Source organism: Chanodichthys erythropterus, chromosome 2 (assembly GCF_024489055.1).
Source record: "Chanodichthys erythropterus isolate Z2021 chromosome 2, ASM2448905v1, whole genome shotgun sequence".
Lineage (NCBI taxonomy): Eukaryota > Metazoa > Chordata > Actinopteri > Cypriniformes > Xenocyprididae > Chanodichthys > Chanodichthys erythropterus.
Window position 1 is genome coordinate 36,910,099 of NC_090222.1, and position 17,449 is coordinate 36,927,547.

The following is a 17,449-nucleotide window of genomic DNA, read 5'->3' on the forward strand; positions in this document are numbered from 1 at the left end:
ATAGTAATCACTTTTTTACTTAAAAATACTTACTCAACACTGTAATGCAATGGCATTCAGACATTAAAGAAGACCTATAATGCCCCTTTTACAAGATGTAATATAAGTCTCTGGTGTCTCCAGAATGTGTCTGTGAAGTTTCAGCTCAAAATCCCCCACAGATCATTTATTATAGCTTGTCAAATTTGTCCCTATTTGGGTGTGAATAAAAACACACCATTTGTGTGTGTGTCCCTTTAAATGCAAATGAGCTGCTGCTCCCGCCCCCCTTTCCAGAAGAGGGCAGAGCTTTAACCGCTCATACTTTCAGTAGCCTCTCACTGCTGAACACTCGAGATCCATGGGGCGGAGTCGGGTAGGTTACGGGATATGTAAAGTGGGAGGAGTTGGATCTAGATCTAGACCCCACCCCCTGGATCTTGTGTTCTGCAGTGAGGACCATCTCCACACTTCGGTTGCTTAACAACAACAAAGCTGGAGAATCTCACGCAGCCAAAATGAGGATTGTCAGTAACGGTGTTCAGCCTTACATTGTTCAAACCGGAGTCGACACTGATGGAGAGACTCAGGAAGAAGTTACAACTTTTAGAATGAAACTGGACGTTTCTGAATGGTTATTGGATAAATTGATGTAGTTGCTGTGGAGTTGATTAAACTCATCCACTAGCATGTGCCGTCATGTTCATCTTTTGTGCAAATCCAGTGTTGAATTGACCCTCGTTTGTTGGCATAAAATGACGGTATGACAGCAACACTCGACTACAACAACTCTTCCTCTTCTCTAAAGCAGCCCAACATGGCCTCGCCCCCTTTGTTACGTGTTCTCGGGGAAGGGGTTTATGTAAATTTTAGGGTTTGTGATGTCACAAACCCTACCAGCCGCTTGTTGTAGTCCTTAAAAAGCGATATCTGTAAAAGAAAATATCTCCCTTTGCATTGAACTTTGAGCATCATAACTTTGCAGATCTTGTTTATGCTCAAACAGCAACATTACACACTAACTAAAGTATAATCAAGGACCCCTTTAAGTGTGACTGAAGTGTCCAAGTGCTTTTTGAGGTCAAAAAGTTTATGTTTGATAGTGGTGAGATGTTTTTTAGGTGTGAGTAGAATAAAATTCTGCAAACCACTAGACATCTAAAAGATATTATATAGGCGTGATCGAGCAGCTAACAGAACTGATGCACAATGGTTTATACATTACATCCTCACCATGAAAAATAGTACAAATAGCCTCAACACCAAATATTTTTAACTACTGTACTTTTCATGATGTTTGAAGATTATTTTGCTGCATTAGAGTCTGTTGTGGTTTTTCATATTTTAAGGCCCCCTGAACTTCACACATTTTCATGGTCAGCAGCGGCAGAAGTTGTGGTTTAACTAAAGAACTAACAAACATGAGACGAAGGAGCAAATGTCTTTCACAGCCGGATGTTCAGTGATCTTGTAATGAAACCATACTTTCTTGTAAGGTTAATATGATGACAAAAATAATAAATTTAGCAAATAAAATTAAATTATCCTAAAAACTCCATATTTAATATAAATGAATATAAATAAAAATAAGTAAAATATATTCCATGCAATATATATGTGTGTGTCTGTGTATGTGTTTCAAATACAGTCGCTTGATTGATTATTATCCAGTACTACACAGATGAAGTTTAGCAACAGCACTTTAATAGTGAGCACATAGAAAACTAATCAAGTGTATCATTTACATGAATTTATTTGGCAAACACTTCCAAAAGCGATTTACATTGCATTCAATATACACATTTCAACTATTCACATGCTCTCTGGGAATCAAACCCATGATGTTGATACTGCAGCACAACGCTCTACCAGCTGAGCTACAGACAAAAAGGCTTCAAACAAACATCTATATATACATTAAAGTTCAACCTGAAATGTCCTACAGAGAAATCGACTGAGATTTGTCCTCTCAAGGTGCTTTGATCTCACTGTCCAATCAAACGTCTTGCTTGATAGTGATCAAGGGCTGTATTGAAATGAAGAAAAATAAAAAAGTTTACAATGTGTTTGATTGTTCAGCATGTTTTGTTGATTTCAAACGGAAAACTTACCAGGGTGTTGAAATGAGGTCTGCATATGGCTTTACTCTCCCAGAAGATTAGAACCAGAGCCAGAATCAACTCGAACCCACACAACACGCAGATCACCACCTTCAGCCCAACAAATATATTCAGGGGCTAAGGAATAATAATAAATGAATAAATTAGTGTGCAAATGATAATTAACATCAGCTCATAAGTGTGTCTAAATGCATGTTTGTTAAAAGAGCACATAACGGTACCTTTGAAAGGGCATCCCCATTCTGTAAAACAAAGTAAATCAATGAGATATATACACCATGCTGCATTTCTGGCTTTTTTAAGTTATTCAGTATATGGGTGAAGAATGACAAATTACCGGTATAGGTCCAATACTCATTACCAAGCAGAGAACTATAGCTGCGATGGACCAGAAAAGGCTGATAATGTTGAATATGAAGGACAGTTTCACCTTTCAGAACAAGAATAAGTAAATAAATGATTCAATTCAGTTTCCTTCATGACAAGTCATGAACAATATTTGTCCTGTGATCACCTACCACGGGCATGATTGGAGACTTTCCAGCTGCAAATGTCAGAATGCCACTTGCAATGAACTAAATAAAAGAGACTGTGTGAGAGATGTGTGTGTTCAACAAGAATACAACTTAAACATCAAAAATGAGCTATAAAAGAGACAGGATAGCTATGTTCTCACCAGGGCACAAGGTAGGGCGTAGATTAAATGATTTGCATGGTCTTCAAGAGCAATGAGGCTGCCGAGGCAAATGACAAACGCTCCGATGCAGAGCTGAGCCGCCTGAAACATCAACAACATTCACATACAGTCAAAAAACTCATAAAACTAGTCTGAGATCACATTGAGTTTTCCAAATTTAAACCCAATGTTAGGGTCCAATTCTCAGTATTAACTAGTTGCTTATTAGCATGCATAATACTAGGATATTAGCTGTTTATTAGTACTTATAAAGCAGATATTAATACCTTATTCTGCATGACCATATTCTACAACCCTTAATTCTATAGGGCACCTTTAATCCTACCCAATATCTAATCTTAAAGTCCCCCTGTGGTGAAAATCAAGTTTTTAATGTTGTTTATATGTCTATGTGGTGTATTTAAGATGCTTTAAGACAAATCATGTGCAAATTCACATGTCAACACCATTGCTGAGTATTTTCTTCTTAAAACTGCAGTGAAAAAAGACACGGTTTGAAATCGCTGGTGTCTGTGACGTCACAAACTACCTTGTAAACAATCTTGTCAACGTGCCGGCGGGCTTTAGCATATAACAGTGAACTAGCAGGAGAGTCTCGAGAGAAGCCAGGTTATCCCGGTATATTTTTCTGCTGATGTGAAAAATTGTGTAGATTTAGCGATATGACAGGTGTATGATGTATATTACGATGTTATGATGAACTATACACCTTTCTCCACTGATGTTCTGAGTTGTTTGTAAGGATACTGATTGTTAGAAGGAACATGGTTTGTGTGACAAACCATAATAACCAAAAGATAATCATATCCGTTTTATGTCTGATGTTGTAAAGAGCGATACTATTGTGCAGCGTTTACCTCAGTAAGTTGACCGAGTGGATCTCTGAGCTGGTGCTAGAGAGAGTGGGCGGGGCTGATTTGCATATTCATTGATCCGGGTATATTAAATGAGCCAAGGCCGTAGAGTTACATTCAAGCTATTTTAAGGTATTTTCACAGGAAAATAAAACGTTTAAATATGTCATTTTGGTGATCACAGATGAGTTTTAAGGGATACAATGATTGGGGGAGTTTAACAACTACTTAACATTAATAAGCAGTAATAAGGAGCTTATTGAGGCAAAAGTCAAAGTTAATAGTTAGTAGGGCTGGATGATTTATCGAAAAATAATCGAAACTGAAATTCAGAACCTCTAACCGACAAAAAATGTTGGTTATTTCGTCAATTCAACACACACACACACACACAGTACAAGCACTGAAGTGAGATCGCTTGCGTGTTCACTAAACTTTGTCAATGTGTTTTAAGGTTTGAACATTCAAGCGATTTTAGACGATCGGATGTGTATTATTATATTGAGCCACCATGCTCACGCTGATGCATTGTGACACGAACACTCATACAAACAGTAGCTGAACATCATGTGAAGATCGCGCGCACAGAAAGGAGCGCAGAAACTCGTTGTTAACGCTGTCCTGTGATTTATCACTAAAGTAGCTTAGAAACTCAAAAGTTAAAGCATATATTTTCTACTTTTGAATTAAGCCTTTTTCTCCCATATACAGTTAAAAGGCTTAACGTGGCTTAATGTACTAAGACAGTGATTTTAACAGACCAAACTCACTAAATATCATGCTAATAAAGTATAATGGTTTTCTACGGGAGAAAAAGGCTTAACGTGTTATAAAACGCATTAAGATCATATTTTGGGCTCATCTGATTTTTTGCACATAGTATACTTTATTAGCATGACATTTAGTGAGTTTGGTCTGTTAAAATCACTGTCTTAGTACATTAAGCCACGTTAAGCCTTTTTCACGCTAAGCGTTTTAGAATGTCCCTGTAAAGATGAAAGAGTGCTCCGACATAGCTTACTTTCAGCAGTAATTTTCTCTATGGTTTGCAAAATTTCTTACAGATTTCTGCTCATTGTAAATCAGACACAGATAAATTAGCACAGTACCAGTACATTTATTTGAACGCATTAATGAGGGAGCGATTGCGTGTGTGAATTCATCATTAATTGTGAAGCTGTGGGTTGTAAGTTACCCCCTTAGCTGTCACCGTCCCGTATACGGGACGCCTAAGTTTACTTCACTTTATTACAATTAAAATCTAATCTAATCATGACAAATTATATATCGTTGGAAATGTCTAAGACTCCTAAATAGATATTTGACCACTGTTTTCTGTTACAAATTACGTAGTAACAGTAATAGATTAATTTATGACAGGAGTGCCCCTCAAAAATATACATCGTAATAGGAGTTTTGACCTTTTTCACAAAAATAATTTTTTGTTGCCTTTGTCCCTATACAATATTTAATTAATAATCATAAATTATATATCATTTGAAAGCTTAAAACCTCAAAATTCATCCATTTTGAAATTGGACATTGCGTTACCATGGAAATTGCACCTCAAAATCTTTTAGCGGTCCCCTCCCCCTAAGTGCGGGGTGTCATATTACGGTCTTTTAAAATCAAAACATTTTATAATCTTGACAAAATACATATTGTTGGAAAGGTCTGAGTCTCAAAATTCCATATTTGGTGATTATTTTGTTATAGAAGTAATATTGAAAGAGAAATTTATGCATTTGTCACAGAAGAATGCATCAACATAATTCAATGGAGTTTGGGTGTCACTCGGTGGCTATTTTTGGTATAACGCATAAACAAAATTGCATAGGAACCTCAATTTTTTTAAATATCAACTTCAAATTTGGAACACAACTTATTGAGACATGTGGCTTTAATTTTATAGCAATTTTGGATTGTAAAATATTTATTTTATATAAAATATAATAAAAATAGTACAGTACATTTTATTTACAATAAATTTAAACTTTTTTATACTTTCATGTTTTAAAAATAATTTTACAGCCACAATAATCTGCTGATTGCCTTCTTTTAGAAGAGAGCAACCTTATGTCTGTATTCAAAAGTGTGGTAACACTTTACTTGAAGGGGTGTGCATAAGACTGACATGACACCTTCATAATCATGACATGACACGAGGCTTTACAACTGACATTAAGTGTCATTAAATGTCATTCACTCAACTAAGTAGTTTTTTTAAGTTTGATAATTAATCTGCTATGTCATGTTTATGACAGGTTATGATGTTTTGCTAATGTCACGTTGTCATGACAAAGACACTGACAGGTTATGATGTATTGGTTTATGTCAAGTTGTCATAACAAAGACATCTCAAACAATGTCATCTTTGCATTAAAAATGACATAATTGAGTGAATGACATTTAATGACAGTTGTCATAAACATTCATAAAGCCTCCTTCATATTCATGATATGTGTCATGTCAAGATTATGAAGGTTTCATGTTAGTCTTATGCACACCCCTTCAAGTAAAGTGTTACCAAAAGTGTTCATGAATTACAACAATTCAAGTTCGGATAGTGCACTTTTATGTCTAGGTTTAAAAATGGGGGGTGACAGTTATAAAACGCGTTAAGATCATATTTTGGGCTCATTTGATTTTTTGCACATAGTATACTTTATTAGCATGACATTTAGTGAGTTTGGTCTGTTAAAATCACTGTCTTAGTACATTAAGCCATGTTAAGCCCTTTTCACGTTAAGCGTTTTAGAATGTCCAATACACTCAAAAAAAAAAAAAATAACTCATTGGATAAACTCAATTTAATTGAGGGAAGGTTTTCCATCCAATAAATATGTGTGACCCCAACTCAAAAAGGACAAATTCATGCAATGAAATGTAATTGAGTTGGTCCAACTTAATTTTATTAAATACAGTTTAAATGAAATGATTCATTTATAAAAAATAATTTTATTTATGTTTGTCCAACTCAAAATAAATCATTTAGTTGGACACAAAACTTGGTTGACGTGTTTTTATTTAAATGTGTCATATCTATGAAGGGCCTGAATCATTTTTTTGAGTGTACAAACCTTGTCAGTGAACAAGGGCAAAAAACAAAAAAACGTTCATTAATCATAATCGAGGTAAACTGTTCAATTAATCGAGATTTTGATTTTAGGTCATATCATCTAGCCCTAATAGTTAGTGAGTACTGGACCTTAAACTAAAGTGTGACCAAACGAATATTTTAGATTCTAAGTGACTAATGAAATGTAAGTAAATGAGTGTCAGTGATCATGTGACTCTTTGTACAGACGGTCAGAAGCTCAAGACGCTCTTCAGATCATCTCAAATCATGCTAGAAAACATAATCATCAGGTTTTGTTCATGCAGCTCCAGTAAAAGAGAAATACTGTACCAAATACTGAGATGTTCTCATATTTTTAACTCCGATTCTGACAAGCGGAAGTCATCATAGTTGGTAAACTCTTATAATGGTGAATGAGAGACTTTGATAAGCATTTTTCTGAGTTCCATTTTTAGAAATAGCAAAAGAAAAACTCCACAATAGTGTTTTCACAGAGAAAGATCACTTTCACAGCTGCTGTATTAGAAACACCCTCACAGCAGCTTTAGTTTTTTGTAATTTGAGTGTTATTACTAAAGTATTATTACTAAGTGGTATAAATGTACATATATTTTTCAAAAAAATGAAAATGAAATGTGTAATGAAAATGCATGAAATGTTCACGGGTGTTCTCAGACATTTGGTCCACACTGTGTATATACAAATGGATATATTATAGTGTATAGTGAATGTATCTTTGATGGAAAACTCTAGTCATTTAAAATGATTACATATAAATGTTTATCTGTTGAAATCAGGGTCACACATCAACCACCGGTGGGGCCAAAAATACCACTGAAGCTGACTAAATGCCCCAGATATTTGACATGTGCAGTAAAAAAAACTTGTAGTGAATTCCTGTTTATGTATCATCTGATGATTTCAAGATAATCTCTTCTGTCTGCCTCTGCAACTACTCAACTAAAACAAAAGTAAAAGTCCAAATCATAAAACAAAATCCACGGTGATGGTATTAGCGAGTAAAGGTAAAAAATGCTAAAATAAAAGAATTCTGGTGCAAATATATGAGCCCCTTAACAAAAAAAAAAAATAAATTAATTTGTATTTGACATTATTATGCATTTTAAATCTCGCTACGTACCCCGAGTTCCTTTGGTCGCCCTCTGAGAAAAACCTTGTAAGAATCCTTGAAGACGCAGGTGAATTTCTCGGGCATCAGCTGCCCCTCTCTCATGTTCCTGATGCTTCCCAGAGGAATGCTGATGACCATACAGTCATCCGGCTTAAACGTGTACCGCATTTGTCTGTCATTTGAAAAATACAGAGAAATATAGCTATCTCACACAATGGATCAAAAACATTCAGCAGCTCAGATGTGAAGAGAAGGAGAGACTGGCAGAGGGTCGGAGCACTATTTCACTGCTAAACATGATTTTATTCATCAGTATTGTTGTGGAAATCTAGTCAGATGCCTGTTGTTACCCAGTGAGAGTACGTCTAAGCACTTCTCAAAGATTAAACTTCCTCACTTGTTTGCCATAATTAATGATCAAACCTTCTGACTTCTTTTTAATGGTGGGATCCTGTCTTTTTGGTTTTAAAGAACATTTAATCCCATTTTCCAAGGCAGTGTACATTACGTGTAATCAGAGCAAATCAATTTGGTTAATAATTGTAGCATTGAGTGTTTGCTAAACGCCTCCTTCTTTACGTGAGGTAAGATATACAGTGTAAGTACAGCTTTCAAGGTTTTCCATAACAAATTACGTAGGCATGTGGCCTTCCTCTATGGCTTACATAATGCCTACAAGTACCTTTTATATATTTAATAAAAATATACTATAGTATTTCTGCCTTGTATTCCAGAAAAACATGTAAACATTCTTGAATCAAGATATAGTGATTTGAGAAGCAAAATAACATCAGGTATTAAGTCTTGATTTCTGAAAAAATAAGTGAGTTTATGTTTTAAACAACAAATATCTGTCAACGGAATAAGAAAAATATTCTGAAGGGAAAACAAGATTATTTTTCACACCCAATGACATTCTCATTTGAAGCAAAAACACACTTCATTTTTTATGATTGTGCTCATTTTGCTTCTCAAGTAAATGTTTCTTGATTTAAGAATGTTTAGATATTTGTACTGGAGTACAAGACAGAAATAGAGGAAGAAAAGCATGTTTTGCAGTGTAATAAAATATAAGAAAGGTTAATCATATATCATAAATGAATTATATTAATGATAAAAATAGTCAAATGTGCATTAGTTTGGATAAAAATTAATTTGAAATCCACACATCCAGTCTTGAATGAACTATAAAATTTAGTCATTTTATCATGCAATTAAAAGTATTTAGCTTCAAGCGACCCCGAACCAACCCACAGTTTATAAAATGCCCAGAGTGTGACAGGTTCAAACGTGTTTACAGGAAGTCCGAGGTAAAATGTGCAACTTGTAATAAATGAAAACAGATTCAGTTTTCTGAAAGATAATAAAACACAGATGCACATCAACAAATGATACACTGCATAGTGGAGTTGTTGCATTAAAGAGCTATTTCTACCTTAAACGTAGTTTTGTTGGTGTAACCTAAGTTTGATTCAGTTGTTAAATAACATTTTTATTTGAATAAAATCAATTAATTTAGGCTGCCTGTATGCGTCTGACTCACTTTATTAATCTAGAACAAGGTTTGTGTTTCAGCTAAAGAGTCTTTTAGTGATAAATAAATGGTCTTACCAGCTGGAGAGTAAAGTGTGTGAAGTGTAGATGAAGTTTCAACAGGCTTGTCTGCTCTAATAGCAGAAGTTCATCTGAGAAGCAGAGCTGAGCTGCTCACTTCATCACTTCTCACATCACAGTTCCTTCTTTTTTTTTTTTTTGACCAACCACATGAAAGTGGCTTATTGGGTATCAATAAAAAAAAAAAAAAAAACACTAAAGAGACACACCATGATCTTTTCTCGACTATAATACGGAAGACAGACTCAGTCAGCTCGGTAAGACGAACTCATGAAGCTTTGCATTTTTATATAACTTAATGAATATATGCAAAAGAGATATTATATTTACAAAAATGAACATTTAAAATGGTTGGGATTAATATTAGAACATTACTAGCAGAGATGCATTTATGATTGTTAATAAGGGTTTCATGCATCTTCACAAAACAGACATGTTATTTAAAGTCACTTCTATTCAGTTCATATTTTCTTTATATTTGGATTTAAAAAAAAAAAAGAAAAAAAAATATTCAAGTGGGGGAATGAAGGCTGTTCTGTTAATTTAAGTGTGTTTATTTGCATGCAGAACATGGCCAGAGCAGATATCGCGATGGAGATCCGGCACGAGGACTCAGCAGCAGGAGGACGCGGTGATGAAGGGCCGCTCATCAAGTACTACCGCGCCAGTGAAGCGCTGCCCGGCGCAGTGCCTGTCCTGCACGGCCTCCTCAGGAAGGGACCCGCCACCTGCGCGGTAACACAAACCACCATTTTCTGAGGGCTATGAGCTCCTCATTTACACCATTTACTGATGTTTAGTTCAGCTCTCGTGAAAGAAAGCATGGACTGAAATGTTTAAAGGTTTTCAGTCAGACACTTTATATATAGGCTATATTGAGCCTCTTATATTATGGATTAATCAATTTTGTTTTAATAATTTATTTTAATTCCATTTTTATGAATTAAACAGCTCGTAAACATACTTTAGCAGTAAAAAAATGGAATTAAGCTGAAAGTATTATGAAAGCATGTATTCATTTCTCTTTATATCGAACCATTTTGGCTCTTTAAAATTGAGTCAAGAATATCTAGCTATATATTTTTGCTTAGGCCTATATCTATCTATATAAGCCAACTGAGCCACTATATATATATATATAATTAATGATTAAATAAAATGCACAAAGTGAGTACAGCTGAAGGCCTTGACAAGTTTAGACTGTAAATCATTTTTTACAGTCAGAAATGTATATTTTTACTGTTGTCCTGCTGTAGGCCGTGCAGACGTCCAGTGGGATCCTCAGTTTTGGAATAGGGGTCGTATTTGCGGCGTCATTCGGGATAAATAACAGTCTACTGACCTTATTCCGAGTGCCAATCATTACTGGGATAATGGTGAGCTTCATTTGATTCTGCTTCAAATGTTCAAATGTTTCATTGTGCAGTACATGCATGAATGTTCATAATTAAATATTGCATTTTAGACTTTGACACACATTTGTTAATACTACAGATTATTCATCAATAATGTTAATCATTTGAAACTTCCAAAAATTTGTCTTCCAGTTTGTCGTGGCTGGAATCTTGTCTAATCTTCTGTACAAAAGCCCCGGGCTTCTACAGGTTAGTGTGTGCATTTAATAAACACAGCCTTTGGAAATTACAAGCATTAGTCAATTTTTTTTTCTTTTCTCCAGACTTGCTTCATTGCCAACATCGTGTGTCTGGTGGTGTCTGGGATCGGAGTGATTCTTCTGGCTGTTGATCTTAATCCAGTTGGAAATCAAATCGAGCACAAGGTAGAATTAATAATTCCTGCTCTGTTGTTATGAACATTTCTGCTTCACATTTAGTCTTTCATCTAGGTTTATTAAATGCATAAAACATGTTTTTAAATGGATAGCAGTTGATACATACTGTATGTCAACATTTATGATTATTTAAAGTGAAAATGTACCAAATAAAGACTGTGGGGCCTAGTGTGAATCTCACGAAAACACAACCAGGTCAAAATTAAAAGGCGAGGAAAAATAATATATTTTTTTGTAATCAAAAAACAATATAAATAAAACTTTTAAAATATAATAAAAATAAATAAAATATTTTGAGCAAAGAAAATTAGAATTCTTTGCATTGTGACATGTTGTCATGACAATTATGCGCATAAAAATGACTGCAATATAATGCGTTGTTTTTATTAGTATAAATACACCTAAAAATGCACTTTTATATAACAATTCTTTATTGCATTACAGAGTTTGAGTGGAAAATATGCTTAAAATCTCATGCAATGCTTTATGCAAAATACAGTTTATTTCTTTCGATTTTGAGGTCAAACACGGCCTGAACATGTTCTTTACAGGCCTCCTGAAGTTATTCCTGTAAACTTTAAAAGAATTTATCGATCCAGGTTGACATAAAAATGTTCAAACAGGACATTTTTGGTGGTTTATTGGTCTGAAAGGAGGCTTGACTGTTGTCAGATGTGATCAGCGTGTGTTTGCGTCCTGCAGATGGAGGTGCTGGTGCTGTGCGTGACTCTGATGGACATGCTCATCGCTGCAGTGCTGATATTCTGGTTTTACAGAGAGAAACGTGACCATAAGAAGTGATGGCACTTTCTCCTGCTCCTGGATGTGTTTGCAGTCTTCGGTCTTCATTTCTCAGAAGGTTTGGCAACAATAATAGAATTCAAGAACTAAAAAAAGCAGAAGTTACCACAACCAAATTCTCTTCCCACATGATGCCTTTCCTGAGATTAAGTCGTGGGAGTCTCAAAAATAAACTGTGGCGTGACTGAAGAGAACCAGAGGTGGAGCCGTGTCAGTGACGAACACATGCCAAATGTGGATGATTTGACCTTTAATGGGACTTGTTAGTAAATGCCAGTAAAATACAACAGTTCTTGGGTTTTTTCAGCATGAACGAAGAGCTAAAGCAGAGACGCTACTTCTCACCCTCATAACTGCTGCTTGCAGCTTTATCTGTTTAGTGTTTGAGCGTTTTATTACCTGTGATGCTGGATATTATTTGTCTGTACATATTTTCACATTTATACATTGAATTAATGTAATTCAAAAATTTCTGTATCTATTACATATGATTTTGAGTTAATAAAACACCATCTTAATAAATTACAGATTTTATTTTTTATTTTGACAGTAAAAAGATGGACTCGATCCTTAATAAAAATGCAATCCTCAGTGGATTTTATTAGTAGTGCATGCCAGTAATCTCATCTATTTAAAGACACTTTGTACAGATCAGTCAAATGTGGAGCGGTGAAGTCACAAGTCTCTGTTGTGCCGATGACATTATGTTTCTTAAAGTGAAAAACATAAAAATAAAACACTTGAAATAATTTACATCCGTGATCTCGTCGCACGGCCCAATACCGCCCCCGCGCCGGTGAGGTGTTTTATTCATACTCATCAGCGAGGCTCTGGACGATTAGCAGAAACTATGAAATGTCTCAGTGCATTTGAGCGCCGTCTGTCCAAACACGTCTCGTGATCTGCGGCGTCCAACATTCACAGTCCAACAGCTGTCTTCCTGTCACTCCGTCTCCAATTCACAGCTTTGAAAAGACAAAAGAAAACAAGTTATTAGAAACGTGCAAGTCGCTGTTAAGAGTTTGATGTTTATTAGGGGCCGTTCACACTGACAGTGATGGTGTGTACTGTCTGTTGGTTGATATATCATAATAAAATTGATATCAAAATATGGCTTATTCAGATCTGGGACCAGCTTTGAGATGCAAGGTGTTTCATTAACGAGATGCATTACTGTTTGAATTTATGATTTATGGCCTTTTTTCTCCCCAACATTTTTTATATTATTTTTTTCTCCTGATAATACATTTTTGTAACAATTTTGTCATTTCAGATTTAACAAAAGAGGCAGATTTTGAAAGGGGCTATTAGTGATAACAACGCTGATATTCTATTTTTAGAAGCATAAGTTACTAAATTTCTATTTAGCTTCCTGCTTATTTTATAAAATACTGTCACAAATTTAGTTATGCAGTTTTCTTTAATGCTTTAAAATGAATCCCATGTCTATTATTAATAGAGATACTACATTGAGTGATATCTGCTGATGATAGTTTGGGCGTTCTGCTTTTTATACCTTCTTTTATATGAATGGTAATTTCATTATAATTAGTTATTATATTTTGAAAGAAATGAAAATAAAAACTTTAATCTCTCCATTTCATCAACTTGTTTCAGAGTAACTGGTATCAGTTATACACAGACATTACTAAAATGAATGAATAAATAAATTAATATTTCTAAACTTTCTGAATGTTATTAATTCATATAATTACTATTATTGAACATCAAACTTTAGCATTTTCTTTACACAAAGCCCAAATTGAGTTTACTTTCCTGCCCTCTTTTGATTGACAGGAATGACCCTGACTATTGGCTGTTTTTAAACTATCGGGCGATAGTGTGAAAATTTGCTTTTATCGGCTGATACAGATTTTTGGCCGATATATCAGTGCATCTTTAATTATTAACATTAAAATTTATGAATAATTATGTTCTTTTATATCTGCCGGAGGCAGGGATTAAAACGGTTCAAAAGTTCAAAAGTCAAAAACGGTCCAAATTTTTGCTGAATGTCATGAAAAATGGAACAAACTCAATTTTGTTTCTTCCTAGTACATCTAAAACATTACTATTTCAAGCTGCACTCTAAAAAAAAACCTGGGTTAAAAACAACCTAAGTTGGGTTAAAAATGAACAAACCCAGCGATTGGGTTAAATGTTCGCCCAGCTGCTGGGTAGTTTTATTTAACTCAACTGCTGTTCAAAAATGACTGTATTGCTCGTTTGAAATGAACACAAAATAGGTTTGGTCGATACAACCCAAACACTAGGTTTGACCATTTTTAACCCAACTTGGGTTGTTTTTAACCCAGCATTTGTGTAAAATGGCTAATAACTGGTTTATTTTGCTAAGAACAATTTTTTCATTTAACAAATAACAAACACAACACACTTGCAAATAAAATAATTTAATTTATACAATTTATTAATATATTTTTTTTTTCAAATGGATGAGGAAAATAAAGTGGGTTGAATCCAAAGAGCGTTTTTGAAGCTAAAAACACACAAAAGTGTCCAAAAAGCATGATCTCCCTCAAAATCTGGAGCAGAATTGAGCATCGCACCAGTTTTGTGAAGGTTGTTGTTCGGTGTGGGGCCAGGACTGGGCTTAATGTGATAGTCAATTTTAACTGAATGAATATACGCACTGACAGTTTCACAGTGGAGCGTGGCACTGTTCTTTTATGCATGCATTTACATTGTACAGTTGCATTATTTTAATCATCTACTATTTTTTTAAAATAATTTATATATTTTTGTGTATAAATAAACTTAAATAATTATATTAAATATTTATTGCAATATTTTTTTTTATATTTTATACATTTTTAAATTTACAAATTGTATAAATTATATATTTATATTAATCATAGATTTGTATATATATAATATATTTTAATTATATATAATTATAGATTTATATTATAGTATTATATTTTAATATTTGTATTTAATAATAATCATAATAAAAATCATATTATTTTATAGTCATATTGAACAGTGGGAATGGGAAAGAGTTTATTTTTTTTTTAATTCTGTTCAGGTTTGGTTCGCACTCAGAAAACGTCTTCAGAGCAACAAGTAGTTTTTCACCTTTCTGAAATAATTTTTATTTTCTACGCAGATGCCAAAAACTCCCCAACAAAATCACCTCATTAATTCTAGAATGATTAAAAATTCCTGTATTTTCCATATCACAGCATCAGACAAAATATAATTTTTAATGTCTTTTTTTTTTTACAATAACACGCAGCCATAGTTTCTGCTCAGTTACAAATACCAACTGTATTGGAAAGTCACTTGATGCGTTGTGAAAAATCGCTCTCATGCTTCACACATCGCCTACTGCCACTGAAAATCAATGACTTTTTGTCGCTTTAATGCTGCAAATCGCTGTCAGTGTGAACCCAGCTTTGTTCAAATGCATTAAAGAGAATCATGCAGCTCAGGCATGATTTCACATTTATTGACCTCTATATTGAACAATTAAATTCTTTTGTCATTCTTCACCGAAAGAGATTTTTGTTGCATTATTGCTTTAGATGCAATAAAACACAAATAGGACTCGACACCACAGAATCTCAAACATGCATTACAGCATGTGCATCGCAGCAGAACAAACAGTTATTTTCAACTTAAAGTGCATGCAGACGTTCTGTCGATCACCAGACAATAACATCAACTCGTTCCTCAGTGAGCGTCAGAAATGCAAAACCCGAAGTTCATCCAGTAGTTTCAACCTTAAAAGCTTGGGTAGTGCTTAATAAAAATACACACTTCACATGCTTCTAATCGCTCTGCTCGTCTTTCCTGCATTACTGTAATGTGTTTGAACACACTGAGGGATGAAGCTATTGTCTGCGGTAGCTGTACATGCACATTAAGTTCAAAATAACCTGGATTAACCCTTGAAGCCCAGCACACACATGCACACTGACATCAAGCAAAGGGGTTCACCGATGCAGCGCCGGTCTCATGCGTTAATGGGGAACAGGCATCAGGAATCACACAGACTTCAGACTAGTTACTTACTGATCTAAACCGTTTGATTCAAACCAGAGTCGAGAGGCCTAACGGGCAATGAGAAGTCTTGCTCTGCTAAAACAAACACGTCACATCAAATTAGAGGAATAAAAGTTTACAAACTGAGTGTTGAGGCTTTGTGTAAATCGCAATAGTAATAGTGATGCTTGACATCAGTAAAGGAGGATCTTTGACATTATTTTAGCTCATCTAGAACTATAATAATACTGTTTTTTGTCTTGGTTAATATTTTGACACATCGTTTGTGAAATTAAGCAGATGTCATGTGAATCAGTGAATGTCAACAGTTACTTATTCATTTTATTTGATCATTTTTTCACCATATCAGCATCAAAGGCTATATTCATGGCAAACTCAATAGTAATAAAATTTAAATTAATTATAATAACAATAATATTTCAGTATATATATATTATATATATATATATATATATATATATATATATATATATATATATATATATAGGTCATTGTAAAGAGAAATAATAATTCAGTTGTATATATATATATATATACACACACACACACTGAATTATTATTTCTCTGTACAATGACCTTGAGCTTGGGATAGGCGCTTTATAAATAAAACATTACAATTAAATAAACATTATTATTATACTAATAACAGTTTTATAAAATATTTAAATTTGATATTTGTTCAAAATTCTAATATTTCCTTTTTTAAAATGTCCATTGATGTACTTTTGAAATAAAAACATTGACTAATATAATTTAAAGCAGGACATTTATAGTGAAAGAAGACTTACAACAATCACATAAAGGCAATTCTTCCCCTTTCAATAAACATACAGTCTGGAGACCAATTCCACATTTTGTATATAAGTTTGTTCATTTCTATTCTCAAAACAAGAACAAAAGTATGGTCTTTTTTATTTAGAACTGGATTCACTTCATATACCATTTTCACTTCCACTGGATTCACTTCCACTCTTGCCACTTATTTAGAAATATACGGTAACATTTTAGTATGGGGAACACATATTCACTATTAACTATGACTTTCCCTCAATAAACTACTTACTGCTTATTAATAGCTAGTTAGGTAGTTGATAAGTTTAAGATAAGATTAAGGGACGTAGAATATGATTGCAGAATAAGGCATTAAAGGGTTAGTTCACCCAAAAATGAAAATTCTGTCATTAATTACTCACCCTCATGCTGTTCCACACCTGTAAGAACCTTCATACATCATAAAACACAAATTAAGATATTTTTGATGAACTCCAATGGCTCAATTTACACTTTCAGTGCCCAGAAAGCTACTAAAGTCACATTTAAATCAGTTCATGTGACTACAGTGGTTCAACATTAAT

General features: G+C 34.1%; 3 protein-coding genes across 5 annotated transcripts in view; 1 reads left to right on the forward strand and 2 right to left on the reverse strand.

The window, feature by feature from the left end:
* Window positions 1-1,691: 1,691 nt before the first annotated feature.
* On the reverse strand, window positions 1,692-9,604 carry LOC137037418 (membrane-spanning 4-domains subfamily A member 4D). The gene is made up of 8 exons (XM_067411395.1): window positions 9,473-9,604; window positions 7,871-8,033; window positions 2,776-2,877; window positions 2,618-2,674; window positions 2,437-2,529; window positions 2,321-2,341; window positions 2,091-2,216; window positions 1,692-2,005 (listed from the first exon to the last, which is right to left on the reverse strand). The coding sequence occupies exons 2-8, from the start codon at window positions 8,027-8,029 to the stop codon at window positions 1,976-1,978; spliced, it is 588 nt and encodes a 195-aa protein (XP_067267496.1). The 5' UTR covers window positions 8,030-8,033; window positions 9,473-9,604; the 3' UTR covers window positions 1,692-1,975.
* Window positions 9,605-9,630: 26 nt separating this feature from the next.
* si:ch211-269k10.4 (uncharacterized protein LOC100150242 homolog) lies at window positions 9,631-12,596 on the forward strand. Its single transcript, XM_067411408.1, has 6 exons — window positions 9,631-9,732; window positions 10,043-10,210; window positions 10,732-10,851; window positions 11,023-11,079; window positions 11,154-11,255; window positions 11,970-12,596. Exons 2-6 carry the CDS (start codon window positions 10,046-10,048, stop codon window positions 12,066-12,068), a joined length of 543 nt encoding a protein of 180 aa, XP_067267509.1. The 5' UTR covers window positions 9,631-9,732; window positions 10,043-10,045; the 3' UTR covers window positions 12,069-12,596.
* Window positions 12,597-12,786: 190 nt separating this feature from the next.
* zgc:158766 (uncharacterized protein LOC100009641 homolog) overlaps window positions 12,787-17,449 on the reverse strand; it is a 49,504-nt gene continuing 44,841 nt past the window's right edge. Inside the window, exons 23-24 of one of the 3 annotated variants that reach the window (XM_067411375.1) lie at window positions 16,104-16,166; window positions 12,787-13,033 (exon numbers count right to left, since the gene is read on the reverse strand). In XM_067411375.1, coding sequence (XP_067267476.1) covers window positions 16,122-16,166 — 45 coding nt within the window. In that variant the 3' untranslated portion in view covers window positions 12,787-13,033; window positions 16,104-16,121. Of the gene's footprint in view, window positions 13,034-16,103; window positions 16,170-17,449 lie in introns of all 3 variants that reach the window. The other 2 variants (XM_067411366.1, XM_067411383.1) reach the window with 2 other exon arrangements.

Excerpts from the sequence above, each read along its gene's own strand:
- si:ch211-269k10.4 (XM_067411408.1), top strand. The coding sequence starts at position 10,046 with ATGGCCAGAGCAGATATCGCGATGGAGATCCGGCACGAGGACTCAGCA. Across the intron at positions 10,211-10,731 it reads AGGGACCCGCCACCTGCGCG|GCCGTGCAGACGTCCAGTGG; the intron begins GTAACACAAACC and ends GTCCTGCTGTAG. Across the intron at positions 11,256-11,969 it reads GAAATCAAATCGAGCACAAG|ATGGAGGTGCTGGTGCTGTG; the intron begins GTAGAATTAATA and ends TGCGTCCTGCAG.
- LOC137037418 (XM_067411395.1), bottom strand. The coding sequence starts at position 8,029 with ATGCGGTACACGTTTAAGCCGGATGACTGTATGGTCATCAGCATTCCT. Across the intron at positions 2,342-2,436 it reads TGAGTATTGGACCTATACCG|AATGGGGATGCCCTTTCAAA; the intron begins GTAATTTGTCAT and ends TTTGTTTTACAG. Across the intron at positions 2,006-2,090 it reads GACCTCATTTCAACACCCTG|CCCTTGATCACTATCAAGCA; the intron begins GTAAGTTTTCCG and ends ATTTCAATACAG.